Genomic DNA, 15,630 nt, shown 5'->3' on the forward strand with positions numbered 1-15,630 from the left:
CATACTGGAGGTCCTAGTTAATAAAATAAGACAATTAAAGGACATCAAAGGTATCCAGTTGTGAGAGGAGGAGGTGAAATTATTGTTATTTGCAGATGACATGATTCTGTACATTGAAAATCCCCAAAGCTCCACAACCGTAGTACTGACAGCAATAGAGGATTATTAATTAATAAGAGTGGCAGGATACAAAATCAACAAACAAAAGTCAATTGGTTTGCTATATACATCAGACAAGACCACGGAGAGGAGATCAAGAAGGCAGTACCATTCACAATAGGCAAGAACAAATGGAAATATCTAGGTATTTATTTAACCAAAACAACAAAGATCTATACAAGGAAAGTTATAAGACCTTACTACAGGAAACCAAAAGGGACCTCCACAAATGGAAGAATATCCCATACTCATGGATTGGAAAACCCAATAGAGTAAAGATGTCTATCCTACCCAGGTTTAACGCTACCCTGATTCAAATACCAACAACTCTCCAAAGAATTGGAAAAACTGACTATCTATTTCATATGGAGGGGGAAGAAGCCCGGAATTAGCAAAGAACGCCTCAAGAAGAAGGAAAAAGTCAGAGGGTTCTCTTTACTTGACTTCAACATCTACTACACAGCCACAATGGTCAAAACAGCGTGGTACTGGCGTAATGGCAGATACACAGACCAATGGAAAAGAATAGACAACTCAAAAATAGAACCATCAGCATATAGACAATTGATCTTTGACAAGGGCTCCCAAGCATTGAGTGGGAGGGAGAGGCCCTATTTAACAAGTGGTGCTGGAAACAATGGGAATTCACATGTAGATAAATGAAACAAGATGTCTACCTCACCCCATTCACAAGAACAAACTCAAGGTGGATGACGGACCTAGAACTAAAACCCCAAACTATCAGGACCATTGGTGAAGGAACTGGGATAAACCTAAGAAACTTGGCCTAGGGAATACAAAGATTAACTGAAATAGGGCAGGGTACACACACAGGAGATCCTGAAATTGACAAGTGGGATTTACTAAGGATAAAACACCTGTGTGTATCAAAAGACTTTACCAAGTGGTTAACAAGGCAACCCACAGACTGAGAAAGGAATTTTAGCCATGGCACAACAGATAAAGGGCCTATTATGAAAATCTACAATACCTTTCTTGTCCACAAAAAGAGGAAAATAGTTAACCCTTTGAAGAAGTGGGCAAAAGAACTGAAAAGAAGTTTCACTAGGGAGGAGACCTATGTAGCCAATAAATATACAAAGAAATGCTCCTGATCATTAGCCATCAGAGAAATGAAAATCAAACAACCATGAAATGCCATCTAACACATTTGAGGCTAGCCCAAATCAGAAAATCAGAAAGCGACAAATGTTGGAAGGGATGTGGTGAGATAGGAATTGCTGATAGTCTTGTAGATATGTACAGCCGATATAGAAAGCAATCTAGTGATACTGAAAGAAAATGGAAATTGATCTACTTATGACTTAGCTATCCCACTCCTGAGCATATAGCCAGAAGAGGTAAGAAATAAACCACAGCCAGTCACATGCACTCCAGTGTTTATTGTGGCACAATCACAGAGTTGGAAACAACCTAAATTTCCATCGGTAAATACATGGATTAATAGACTCTGGCACACACACACAATGGAGTACTATGCATCACTAAAAAGCACTGATAAGCACATGAAACACGTCTTTTCATAGGAGTTGGAGGAAATTTTGCTAAGCAAAGTCAGCCAATCACAAAAGGAGAGGTACAGCAGGAGCACCCTGATGTAAGTGTAATCAGCACAGTAGGTAGGTGTAGAAGAGAAGTCACCTATATCATAACATTCTGTTTGAGATACAGGGAGTCAGGAGGAGGTTAGACCAAACCCAAGGAGGCATAGGTTGGTCCAACACAAAAATGGGGAAGGAGGGAGAGAGAAAAAGGGTGAGGCAAAAGTGAAATGATGATGGAGGAAGCAAGGCACTAACCCACCCAGGGGGAGAGTAGTGGTCTTGTCTCCACAGAATTGGGAGTGAGCATGCAGACCCTACCATGGTGCACCAAACCATGAGGACAACGTGGCCACAGGGAAGAATGCAGGAAAAGAGAGAGCTACAGGGTTGGCCCCAACCAGAATCAAACTGACCCCTCCATAGAAATAGGTAGGTTCTAAATAGGTAGTGTTCTAAATCTACAGTTTGGGGAGAGAGGCCAGCATGCCACACCCACACGGAAACAGACCAGAAAGGAAGAAGAGAAAGAGAGAGCCAGACTGGACCTCACACTGGCACACCAGGTCTGGAAGATGATGTCCCTGTGGGAAAGTAATGGGACACAGAGGGGACTGGGTGGCTGACAACAGCTCATATCACGTTGTCCCCTTACTGGAGCAGACTGTGACAGAGGACATTTCTGGGGTCCCATGGTGGAAAGGTAGTGCAGTCTGAGCCCCCTACAGCGGGGCCAACCAAGAAGGGAACAAACCAGACCAGCAGCTGGAGCAAAGCAAAGCTAGGAAGCCTTTGAGGGTAACTCCTGGACCATTATGAAGGCCAGCGAACAGACCCGGGATTTTTGTATATTTCTTCTCTCTCTCCCCCCACCTCCCTTTTTTTTTCTTCTTGTTTCTTTTCATTTTCTCTTTTCAATTTTTTTTAAGTCAGTTTGGACTATGTCATAGTAGGTGTGCCTACTTATATAACATAAGCATGGGAAGACTGCCCGAGGAGAATGCAGTGGGACCAACAGTCCCAGGAAGACCTGGGGGCAGTGAGCAGGCAGCATCACAGACAGGGTAACAAATAGGGTTTTAGAGTCAATAACAAGGAGGAGATAGGGATCCGGGGTGGGGGGTGGGTATTGGAGCAATAGCAAATTAGCTAAGAGGAGGTACCAAGAGGCAGAAATAAGGGGAAAGTGATGGTGGTGCAAGAGGAAGGTAAAAGGAAACAGGAAGCAGAGCAATGGATAGAGGTATAAACATAGTGGTGTACATATGTAAATATATTAATCCACAAAAATAGAGGTATTGGCCTATGAACATGTATTTATATGGCAATTCACTGAGGTAGGGGATGGGCTTTGGGCCTCTGCTCATACCTTCCCTCAATACAAGAACACTTTGTTTGAACAAATAGGCAGTGTAAGATGTTCACTGTCCCAACAATTGCTGAAGACAAAACAGGTGCATAAGCAAATGTGGTGAAGAATGCGGATGGTGCCAGGCTATTAAAATATATAGCGCCTGGGGTCTTAAAGGCTTGAAGGTACACAAGTTACCATTCATCAGTGAAGCAACAAGTACACATGGAAAAAGCATACCGCCAATGTGATCATGAGGAGCCATAGGGACCGGGTAACAGGCATCAGCAGACACATAACAAACAAACACAAACATATTGTTGAGAACAAGGGGGATTGGAACAGATCTCCAAAACCAATCTGTAGACAGTGGAACAATCTCCCCACAGAGGGGCCACAGGGAAGGGATGAGTCACCAGGGTGCAGTAAAGCATCAATGAAACACACTATATTCCTCTGGTTCCTTGAGACTTCCTCATCCCCCACTACCATGACCCCCAGTGCTGCTTCTCAATTCAGACTAGACCAGAACATGTACACAGGTTTTGATAAGAGATGGGAGATTACGACACACGGAATCCAGGAACAGGAGTGGTAATAGTGATATCAGAAGGGTAGGGGGCATATATACAAATTTGCCTGATGCCAGTGATGTATAGATTGTGACAAGAGATGTAAGAGTCGCCATTAAAATTATCTTTTAATAAAAAATTAAATTTAAATTTAAAAAAGAATGTTGGGTATTGCATAAGGAAGACTGAAGAAGAATTGATGCATTTGAATTATGGGGCTGGTGAAAAATATTGAAAGTATCATGAATTGCCAAAATAACAAATAAACCTGTCTTAGAAGAAGTAGAGCCAGAATGCTCCCTGGAAGCAAAACTGGTGAGATTATGTACTTCGGACACATTGCCAGGAGAGACCAATACCTGAAAAAGGACAAATGGTAAGGGAAAACCCATAAGTATCTTAAACAAGACGGATTGACACAGCAGCTGCAACAATGGGCTGCAACATAGGTACAATTGTGAGGCTGACACAGGACCAAGCAGTGTTTTGTCATATTATACATAGTGTTGCTATGGGTAGGAGCTGACTTGATGACAGCTAATAGCATGCATATATCTATATATATATACATATATATATATACACACACACACACATACACACACACATATATCCTAGTCTCCCAACATATGTATATATTGTTATACATATTTGCGTATTATGTTTACATGGCTTCTGAGGCTGTGGTCTTTCTAGGATCAGATCACAAGGTTGTTTCTCCTGAGAGCAGCTTATGGTCTTAAATACCAACCTAATGCTTAGCAGACAAGTATTTAACCACTGTACTACCAGGACATTTATATATTTACACTATATATATATAATTTTGTGCATATATAGATATAAATAGATCAGTTCTCAGGCAAGGAAGAGGCCATTGGTCCTTTGGAACTGTTATATCATAAATCTTGAGAATACCTCTAGGAGGTTTCATAACTGATCTAACAGGTGGCTTGTTGGTGATGTTGAACAAGTGCAGGACTGCTAACCCCAAGACCTGTAATTCAAATCCACCAGCTACTCCCAAGGGAAAGATTCCATTCTGTCTCTTTACCAGATCTACAGCCTTGGAAACTCTAAAGAAGGTTGCTATGAGTCAGAATCCACTCAAGGGCAATGGGTGGCGTGGGGAGGGCAGGCCTGATACTATAGTTAATGGTGGTGGATTTAAGCATAGACCTTCATTTCTGAGGATTGTGCTCTTTGTCTGTCACCTTGCTATGGACACATGCCTACTAATAATCCACCCATTGTCATTCCTCCTCCCTATTTTAGCCTTGTTTCTATGCTCCTTTAGTCCCTGAGCATGCTTGCCTTTGGAGCCTGCTTCCTTCTTCCTGAGTGTGAACTCTTAGAAGTTCAGTGCCTGGGGAAGTGTGACTTTGTTATTGGGGGACCTGGGTCTCAGTCCTGGGTCTCCCATCAATTCCAGGTTTCTCTGAGTGAGTCCCTGTCCCTTGTCCCTTTGGGGCCTAATCTCCCAAATAGTAAAGAGATAATACTAAATTTAATTTTGAAGCTACTTCCCATCTCTAATGCTCTAGGAATATCTTAGATCTTAGTCAAGCCCTGAAGTCAGATTGCAACTGGACTCAGTGGACTCAACTGTGCCCATTAGCATCAACCTACAACGGACCCGACAGTTTTCAAAGGAAAAGATGAAAGTTGAGGCAGGAAAGGTCTTAAAAGAGGAATTAAATAAGAGAGTCAAATCTACTTCCTACTCTGGCATATTCTTTTAGATGAGCATCTCATCTTTATAGGGTATTTTCATATATGAATATAAATGGACTTTTTAACATAGGACTCAATTGTAAAGTCAGTTTCTTAAAAAAAGAAGCACCTTCTCATATCGGCTATCCTGCTGTATACAAACTAGAGTTCTGATGGAGCAGTGAGGTAGGCATTGAATCACTCTTTGAAAGTTCAGCACTTCAAACCTACCAGCTGTTCATGGAAGAAAGATGAAATTATCTGTTTCCATAAAAATGTGCAGCCTCAGAAACCACATAGATTCATTCTATTGTGTCTCTATGATTTGAAATCAATGACAGAGTAATGAGATTTTGGGTTGGGGTATGTACAAGTGAAATAAACAAAAGGAATCCATAACACAGCATGAGGACCATACCATTTCAGGAGCACTTCTCCCCAAAAATCTCTGGCAGAGAATCTTGATTGTTGGTAATTTCAGAGGGACTTCAAGCCTCAAGAAGAGATGGCTTATCTGAGATTGGAGAAGATATCCTGAAGAGATGGGGTCCAGAGACTTCAGATCTTTCTGAATCTTGTCTAATAAGCTGGAACTCAAGCGGTTTGAGTTGAGTTCTTTTCTGACCAAAGAAAGAAGAAAATTGTCCTCTCTTGTTGTTCTGCTGGGTCTTTGGCAGCTCTCCTAACACAAACGAGAAGGTGAGGGGGAGAACATCAACCCAGCTGGCTCTCAGGGAGATGGTTTAGGGCGAATGCAAGCAAAAGAAGTGCACTGTTGGTACCACCTGAAGCTCAGGGTTCTTCCTGGACTTATCCATTAGTTTACAATGTTTCAGACTTTTTCCTTCAGGCAAAGAAAGGAAGCACACTATTTTAGAACACCTACTGTATCCCAATGATCTGATCTGTAGCCAAATGCGGGTATGATGTAAGAAAAGGGTGGTTATCTATTTCAAAAAAGATCACTCCGATCCCCTGGATCATAGTTCTGCCCTGGCACAAACAAGGTCACCAGGAATATGGCAAGCTAGTTGATTTACTCCATGAGAAGTCTGCTATATAATGTGTCTTTAAAACTAACTTTTATGGCTAATGATAATTTGGGATAACGTCTTAGAGAAGTATTGATCTGGCTCTTTAGGTCCGAAGTTGGAAGGGAAAGACTAGAGACAATGTCCAGCTCTTTGTGGAAGTAATCATGATTAACGTGGTCCTTCCTGCGTGCAGGAACCCTTGAGAAAGGAGAGTTGAGTTGAGACCCCAGGAGTTAGTCTGTAAGATGCTCAGGGGGAGTTTCCTGGAAAGTCATCAGGCTGGCTGAATCTAGAATTCCAAGGGAAATGTGGTGTGCCCTGTCACATCACTCTCTCCACATCAAAATTCACTGTTAGCAAATAGTACCCTTCATCAACAAGAGAAACAATCCACAAGTCTTAGTATACACACCTCAGGTTGGTCAAGGCCACCTCTCACCATCTGTTCCAAGGACCAGTCTCTGAAGTTTCTCCTGGGAAGGCCATGGATGTAGGATAGAGATTGGTCTCCGGTTGGTACAGAGCTGCAGTGGACATTTGCCTATTAGAAAAGATACCAAGACAAATGAAACCAAGGAACAGAAGTGAGGGGAGATATTAAGGGAGAATACAAGTGAGCCAACCAGTTTCCTAAAACATACTACCAGTTCCAAATGAATTTAGGCTGACTTAATGTGGCCTTTTGATCCCCAAAGAAGAAAGTTTCTTTCAAAACCGATATCAGGATTTTGTGGCTTCCACCTTTGGAAAAAATATTAATAAGTAAAGCATTAACAATTAAGTAGTGTTTCATTGTGTATCAGATAAAAAGTATCTGTGACCAAAAAATGAAGTATTGATGTGATTGGGAGGTGTGCCAGACCCCCACCACTAATCATGGGTTCAATAGGTACAATTGTATGGTTGAGATATATACATATTACACTAATGTCATAAACAGCATGAGAGATAAAAGAGAGACTGAAATAATGGAGTCAGACACATTTCATGGTAGCATGCTCAACTCAGCCCCACTTGGTGGAGCCCCACTTGGTGGTCTACATGGAGAGAAGGGAAGGGAAGGAGGACAAGGGGAATGGGAACAGGGGAGTGAGGATGGGAGATGAGAGGGGGAACCAATGAGAAGCCACGAGTGGAGCCCCAGATAATTGTTTATTGCTAACCCAGGCCTATATACCTCTGAAGGGAGTGCAAGCCCACCCATTACAGGGAAAGACATACGTCACAGGAAGGGGTTCTACTATACAGCAATGAGGGGATAATCTAGGGATATACATGCAATAGGAAGAGGAGGGATTGGGGGTAACATGTGACAAGAAGGGCGGATCTTAGATTCAGGATGGCAGCCTAACTTTGGATATCACTCAGCAGGTTTGACCTGTACTCTGGATCTCCATGGAACCATTATCAGTAGGGTGTAAACCCCACCTACAGGAACCAAGCTAATGGTCACAAGCCTTTAGGGAGAAGTAACCCATTGTCCTTAACAGCAGGGAGCATCCCTACCTGTCTGGCAAATGACTGCCTTCAGGGAGGACATCTGTAAGCATCTGACCTCCCATCATATGCTGGCAAAAAAGCCCCTAATGTTTGGTATGTCTTTGGGGGAGAAAGAGCTGGGGAAAAGTCTCTTTATAATCCCACATATAGAGAAAAATATAGTGCATTTACTAGAAATAAGGACATCCTTCAGCTGATTTAATCAGCAAGTTTGAAGAATGCAGCAAAATTGAATGTAAGCCTTGTCAACAGTGGGATAGAGGATTAAGATGCCCAGAATAGTATAATATTCCAAAAGCAATGTTATTGAAGGATATAAAAGGACGAATGATGAGACAAGGATCAATGTTAAAATCCATTCTCTCTTGCTCTGGAAATGACAACCAAAGGAGGCCCAATTACGACTAAATGAAAATTGATTGCATTCATTTGAAAATCATGTTGACTAATCCATCTGTATGGATAGAAAACTACATATGTTTCAGATTCATGGCACATTTTAAGAAATATTTAAAGAGGCTCTCTAGAGTGGGCAGGAAAGACAGCATTCTAGGGTAGGCATTAAGAATGAACATTACAAGGATCTACATATAACCTCCTCCCTGGGGGATGGACAGCGGAGAAGTGGGTGAAAGGTGATGTCGGATAGTGTAAGACATGCCAAAATAATAATAATTTATAAATTATCCAGTGTTCATGGGGGAGGGGAGAGTGAGGAGGGAAGGGAAAAATGAAGAGCTGATATCAAGGGCTCAAGTAGAAAGCGAATTTTTTGAGAATGATGAGGGAAACAAATGTACAAAAATGCTTGACACAATGGATGGATGCATGGATTGTGATAACAGTTGTATGAGCCCCCAATAAAATGATTTAAAAAACAAAAGAATGAGCAGTAATTGATTGGGCACATACTCTGTATGAGGCATCACCTATAACCTTACTCATGTCATTTCATTTAATTCTTACAGCTACTGAAATAAAAGTGTACTAATACTAGTATATTTATACATCTGGAAAGCAAAGACTTGTAGAAGTTAAATCACTTTATGACTTTATTTAACACATATTTATATCTTACCTGATTTGGAGTAGACACTGCTATGTCATCATTGAACAAGCTTTTACAGAGCTTGCAGATGGCAGAAGACACAGCAGGCAAGCATGATCACAGATTGTAATAGTACCACTATTGGAACTGGCCGTGGGACCAGCTAATCTGAGCTTGGTGGTTGGGTAAGACCTACTGGAAGAGTTGACATTTAAATATAGACCGAGAAGGTATCTAGATTTGATTAAGGAAGGAGTAGAAGAAGAAGAAAAAGAAGATTGCAGGAACTGGATTTAGAAAATCCCAGGGATGTATACACAAAAGAAAGAGACAGATGGTTTTAGAGAGTTAGTGGTACTGGGGCATGAATGGTGGCCTGCTAACTGAAAGGTCACCAGTCTAAATCCACCAGCTGCTCCCCCAGAAGAAGGTTAGGCTGTCTGCTTCCATAAAGTTTTATAGCCTCAGAAACTCTATGGAGCAGTTCTCAGCCCAATAGCGTCACAGCATCTGAATCAACTAGACATCAGTGGATTTTATATAGGTATTGAATACCTTTATCCTGTAGTGGGATGCCAATAATTTAACAACTGGTTTGCTGGCCTAACGACCATTTTAAGTATTAAAAAAAAGATATACCAAAAGGTACTCTATTATTTCATGCAGTTAGTATTTAAATAAGAACCACAAAAGAGAAACATAAAAGTTTTAAAATATTAATGAAAAAATACTAGATAATACCTGGCACACACACCCCACAATAAAAACAAAATCAAAGCTATCAGGATAATCAATAATTAAGTTGAAACAAATTAAAGGCTTGATTGCAGTTCATACATAGACTACCAAATATAACGAAGGAGGCACACATTGCGGAAGACAAGATAGATGCTTATATGTAAATTATATCACTTAGATACATCAAAAGACTTCTTTAGGAGAGGAAAATTAGATCCCACAGACTGGGAAAATGTTTTTAATCAAGGACTCATTGGACAAGGGTCCAACTATGGAAATATACAGAACTCTACAACAGTTCAATAAGAAATTAACAAATGACCCAGTTAAAGCATGAGAACAAAGACATGAACAGACAGGTCAGCAAAAACGAAGTACAAATGGCTAGACAGGTCAGCAAAAATGAAGTACAAATGAAAAAAATACTCATTATAACTGGCCACCAAGGAGATGCAAATTAATACCACCATATCACTTTACAGCCACATTGCAAGCCCAATTCAAAAAAGAAAGAAAGGAAGAAAAAGAAAACCCAGAAAACAACAAATGCTTTAGAGGACTGGAGAGATTGGAACTCGTATACACTGTTAGTGGACTTGTGAATACATGAAAGCACTATGGAAAATGATATGGAGATACGTAAAACAACTAGGAATTGAAATCCTACACAAATCTAGTCTAGCAATACCACGATTAAGCATATACTCCAACGAAATAAGAAGCACAACATAAGTGGATGCATGCTCTCACATGTTTATAGCAGCACAGTTCACAATAGAAAGAAATTGGAAGCAGCCCAAATGCCCAACAGTGGAAGAATGGATAAAGAAACTATCGTACATACACACAATGGAATACTATGCAGCCCCGAAAACAGTGATGACAGCATGAAACACCACATGACATGGAAGGACCTGGAAACCATTATGTGGAGTGAAGTAAGTGCATCACTAAAGGACAAATGTTTTATACATGAGTCCAGTGCTAAAAGGAGAAATACAAATTAAACAAATCCTGGATATCAATTCCCACCAAAAAGGGTAGAATATCTACTGGACATGAACCATATATCACCCCCTTTAGTGCACTTTATAAGAACCACTTCAAAAGAGGAGACACAGTGGCTGGGGTCACTCACTCAAGAAAGGATAGAAGGGAGAGACTATCTGTTGGATGCTATGTAGCATTGAGAAAAGGCCGCGACAAAATCATGGGTCCTCTACAAGAATGAGAGGAGAACCTTTCTGGAAAATCGAGTTATGACCCGGGGAGGGTACCGTTTACATTTCAGAGGAGGCATTGACATCTCTGTGGTGGGTATGGTGGGACGTGGGAGGCGCAACCTCACATCTGGAAGGAATGTTACACAATGATTGTAGAGAACCAATGGGAATAAATCCAGCTCTATGGTCCTGGGTAGAGACTTCAAAGTTTGTTTCAACCCAACCCTTGGTGCAGCATGTCAAGATGAACTTAGACACTATCCTTACAAGGAACATGGCATCCCCAAGGGCCACACTAGAAGGACCTAACATGTAAGCTCGACTAAACGAACTGGACCCTACCTCAAAACTACCTGTACTTAGGACTGAGCTATCCCAATAGGAGGTGAAGGAAAGGATGGCCTCTGCAGGACTGTGGAAATGGAGGTCATTGGACCTTGGGTGGGATTAAAGGGTGTCCAGTGAAAGGGTCTCCAGAACCACCATATATTTAGTATCTCAATGCTCCCCTTGCATTAATATAACAGCTTTTAATCTTAGAAAGCGAGGATGTGCCCTTGTAAGAAATGATACAGAAAATTTTCCCCCAGCCCCAATCCCAATCTCGATGTAAACAGAGCTCAATCAATTAAGAAGTCAATCTGTACAAAGCAACAATTCTTGGCTTGCAGTTAGCAGTTGTACTACACTCGCATAAATTCCTCATATCAGCAGTACCTTAAATTCTAGGCCATTGGAAAAATTATTGATGTCATCATTAAAATAGCTTTCTACCCAAGGAGGATGATGGATAATTATTCTCTATTTTGTTTGATTTGGTTTGGTGTTTGTTGTTCTTTCAGCTTTTTGTTTTTGTTACAATATGACCACCAAAGTAAACCAGATCCATTCATAATGGACATAAGGGACAAGCAGATTTATTCAGGGCTCCCCTGTAATTCTAGCCCCAATCCAAGAACAGTTGCATCTTATAACAAGATCCTGCTTGATACTCACCATCATGAAGAGATTACTGAAGTGAAGAGTCCACGGAAAAGTGTGGTGAAGAAAGCAGATGGGGCCTGGCTATCAATTGGAATAATGATTGGGGTCTTTATGATTTACATTCAAACAATTAGCTATCTATGTGAGGGGTCAACTAAGTCCATCTTGAAGAAGTACAGCAGCCTCTATGATGCAGAGATGACATCAAAATCCAAATATGATGGAGGGAGGAGTATTAGAGCTTAAATTGTGAACACCGATGTGTAGAAGGCAATGGAGGACAGTGTGAACCCAAAATCCATCTGCAGAGCATCCAGTCAGATTAAGCTTTATTAGAACAGCCTTACTATCAGACAGACATTGTAAATTTATTTATGCTATATTAAATCATGGTATAATATGATATTGGTCAGTTGACCACCTTTTTAACCTAACCTGAATTTGTTCTCTGCTCAAATATTTTTTGCTTTTCCATGATGAACATTTCTTCTCCAGGTTTTCAAATATTATTTAGAATATTATAATTTAACAATACATTATAATTAAATATAAAATATTAAAATTTTATTTTAATTATTTAAAAATATTATTTGGTAGTTGTCTCTTTCTTACTTTTAATTTTTATCTTTATATCATCATTATTATCTTATTCTTTTGTTTGTTTTTTACTTTTATTGTTTATATTAGATTTCCAAGTTTATGAAGCACAGAAGGAGGAAATGCATAGAGTCAGTAATTGATGCAAGAGGATGGGATTCTGGTGGGGAGATTGAGGGAAAACAATGAATGTGGGAGAGAGGAGGGAGCAGTGGATCTGATTGGATGATGTATATTCAGATCTTTAACTATGGAAGTGTATGATATATGAATATTATACCAAGATAACTACTCAACAAACAAACAAGCTTGACCAGTGGTTACCATGGATGAAGGAGGAAGAGTATTTGTTAAGGGGAAATGAGTTTATGTTAATCGTGGTGAATAATTTGGGAAAAGATATCAATAATGGTTGTACAACACAAAGTGTATAATCAATGGCACTGAAGAAGTTGTTGAATTGGGAATATTTTGTCGTGTGCATTTTTGCCACAATTGAAAAAGAATTACAGGAATAACAATGAGTACAAGAAGAAGATGATGTTCAAAATTGATTGTTGTAGTGATTGTACTACTCTTCTTGATATGATTGGAATATTTAATTGTATGATATTGAATGAAGTGCCAATAAAACTGTGTAAAACAAAGAATAAGGAATCTAAATTTGTGATTTCCACTTTGGGCGGCTGCCCAGAGAGAATGTTAGAGAGAACCCTGATCATGGCGCTATTTTAACAACCTGTTCACCAAAATTTAAGAAAACAAAAATTAGGTACAGGTTTTAAAGATCTCATGTGAACTGGTAGAATTCCACCACTGCCTGTATCCTTTGTCCTCCAAGATGGAGGTGAAGCATGTGGTTACTATGTAGCCTTCACAGATGAGGAAAAGTAGAAAGGAGGTGCCGCTTAGGTTCCTGTTCATCTACGCACAGATGTCGTCCAAGGACAATATACTTAGGCACGTCTTCAGTCGGTGGATGGCAGCAGAGAAGCGTTCAGTGATAACATTTGTCTTGTTGTTGTTGTTAGGTGTCACAGAGTTGGGTCTAACCCATAGCAACCGTATACACAACAGAATGAAACACTGCCTGGTCCTGTGCCAGCCTCACAAGTGCTCCCTGCCTGAGCCCACCGATGCTGCCACAGGGGCAATCCATCTTGTCAAGGACCTTCCTCTTTTCATGTCACTTTACCAAGCATGAAGTCCTTCTGAAGGGACTCGGTCTCTCCTGATAAGTCCAGAGTACTTGAGACAAACTCACACCCTTCTTGCCTATAAGGAGCATTCTGGCTGTACATTTTCTAAGACATGCGTTTGTTCTTTGGGTAGTCCACAATACTGTTAATATCCTTTGCCAGCACTATAAGACACACATCAGTTTTTCTTCAGTCTTCCTTATTCAATGTTCAACTTTCTAGGGCTTATGAGGCAATTGAAAATATCATGGCTTGTGTCGGGCACATCTTAGTCCTCATGGTGACATTTTTGCTTTTAACACGTTTAAGAGGTCTTATCAGCCCAGTGCAATGCATCATTCCAATTAGTCATTGGTGTTTGTAGCCTTTTCTTCTCATTTTATGTCCTGTCCTTTCAGCAAATGAAGGTCCAGAAAGCTTTACTCACACTCTTACTCCATCTAAGTCGTTAAGGTCTACGCTACATTGAGAAGGCAGCTCTTCCTGAGGAATGTTTTTGGTGCCTTCCGACCTGAGGGCCTAAGCTTCTGGCTTGGTCTCTGGCCCTTTTCTACTGCTTCTCCTTGAGCTTTCAGTGTGTGACGGTGCTTCCGTGCTAGCCAGGAGGTTTCCAGGGGCTCGTTCCTCGGAAGCCGACAACGTATTTTTCTTTGTAGTCCGTTCTTACATTGCTGTACTGAACGTTGGGTGAACCTCCTGTATCTCAAATACCAGTGACATAGCTCTCAGCCTCACGGCAGCTCAGAAGCCCCTCCAGTGTGATAAAATGAAAAACTGACAGACAGGCGGTGGTGTAACTGTAGGTGCTGAATGCCTCATCTTTCTCCTGGAAAGTTGTGAGCGTCTGACCTTGTGGTTAGCAGCCAAATGCACAACGCACTGTGCCACCAAGGTGCCCCTTTCTGTCGTTCACCCAAACTATATTCATTCCCTTCAAGGCAACTCTGACTTACAAGGACACTACCGGACAAGGTAGAAGTGCACTGGGCGGTTTCAGCAATGGTACCTCTTAGTGATGCAGAAAGCTTTGTCTTTCTTCTCATGGGAGCCGCTGGTGGTCTTAAACTGCTGACCTTGCACTTAACACTCCAAGGATTAGCTGCAATCCCCCAGGGATCCTTTTCTTACTAGAGGTGTCTATACATGAACTTTTAGATAATGAAGAGTTAGAACAAATTGTTTAAATATTTTTATAAATATTATGTAAAATTTCAAATTGTTACTTATGATATTATGTTAACTTGTAAAAATAATCATTATAATCACATTAGGCATACTATCAATTTGGAAATATTAACTTTTTCTAATTCTATATTTTCAAAAATCTTATTCAAATGTTTCACATAAATCTCTCTCTCTTTTCATCTTTAACACATGAGCTCATTTATGAACCAATGAACATTTTTAGAGCATATTAACCTTGATCTAATTTGCTTGAGAAAAAATATCAACTTTTTATTTTTAGCCGTGCTTGGAAACTTTTTCCATACCTCAGCTATCCATTGTGAAATAAGTAATTGATGTGTTTACTTGTCTTGTACAAAGAGTACTCCTGATTTCCACTGAATGCCATTGTACTTATAAGCAATCTTTAAAGGACTTGTTTTCACTTAGAGAAATTGAAAATCCCAACACCCCTAGAAAGGTATTAATTCTATGTTAAATCTCTGTGCTTCATTCATAATTATACTTTTAAGTTAATGTCACAAACGTAGAATTGATCGGTTCATTTGAGATTATTGTGTCTTCTCTAAATAATATTTTATGATTCTAAAGTAAAGCAAAGGAGAAACCGGTAGTATCAGAGATTTTGAGAATATTATGGAAATTTATGAACTCATAGGATGATTCTTAAGGAATATTCCCATATTTTATCTTATTTGACACCTTTCTTATGAAAAGCAAGAGCCAATGATGATTTATATCAGTAAAAGGAGAAATCTAGAGCAC

General features: G+C 40.2%; 1 protein-coding gene across 1 annotated transcript in view; it reads right to left on the bottom strand.

Moving 5' to 3' along the window:
- C1H1orf87 (chromosome 1 C1orf87 homolog) overlaps positions 1–15,630 on the bottom strand; it is a 110,001-nt gene that overhangs the window by 65,448 nt on the left and 28,923 nt on the right. The window contains exons 3-4 of the mRNA XM_075534599.1: positions 6,804–6,932; positions 5,776–6,039 (exon numbers count right to left, since the gene is read on the bottom strand). Coding sequence (XP_075390714.1) covers positions 5,776–6,039; positions 6,804–6,932 — 393 coding nt within the window. The remainder of the gene's footprint in view (positions 1–5,775; positions 6,040–6,803; positions 6,933–15,630) is intronic.

Source organism: Tenrec ecaudatus, chromosome 1 (assembly GCF_050624435.1).
Source record: "Tenrec ecaudatus isolate mTenEca1 chromosome 1, mTenEca1.hap1, whole genome shotgun sequence".
In the NCBI taxonomy this organism is placed as follows: domain Eukaryota; kingdom Metazoa; phylum Chordata; class Mammalia; order Afrosoricida; family Tenrecidae; genus Tenrec; species Tenrec ecaudatus.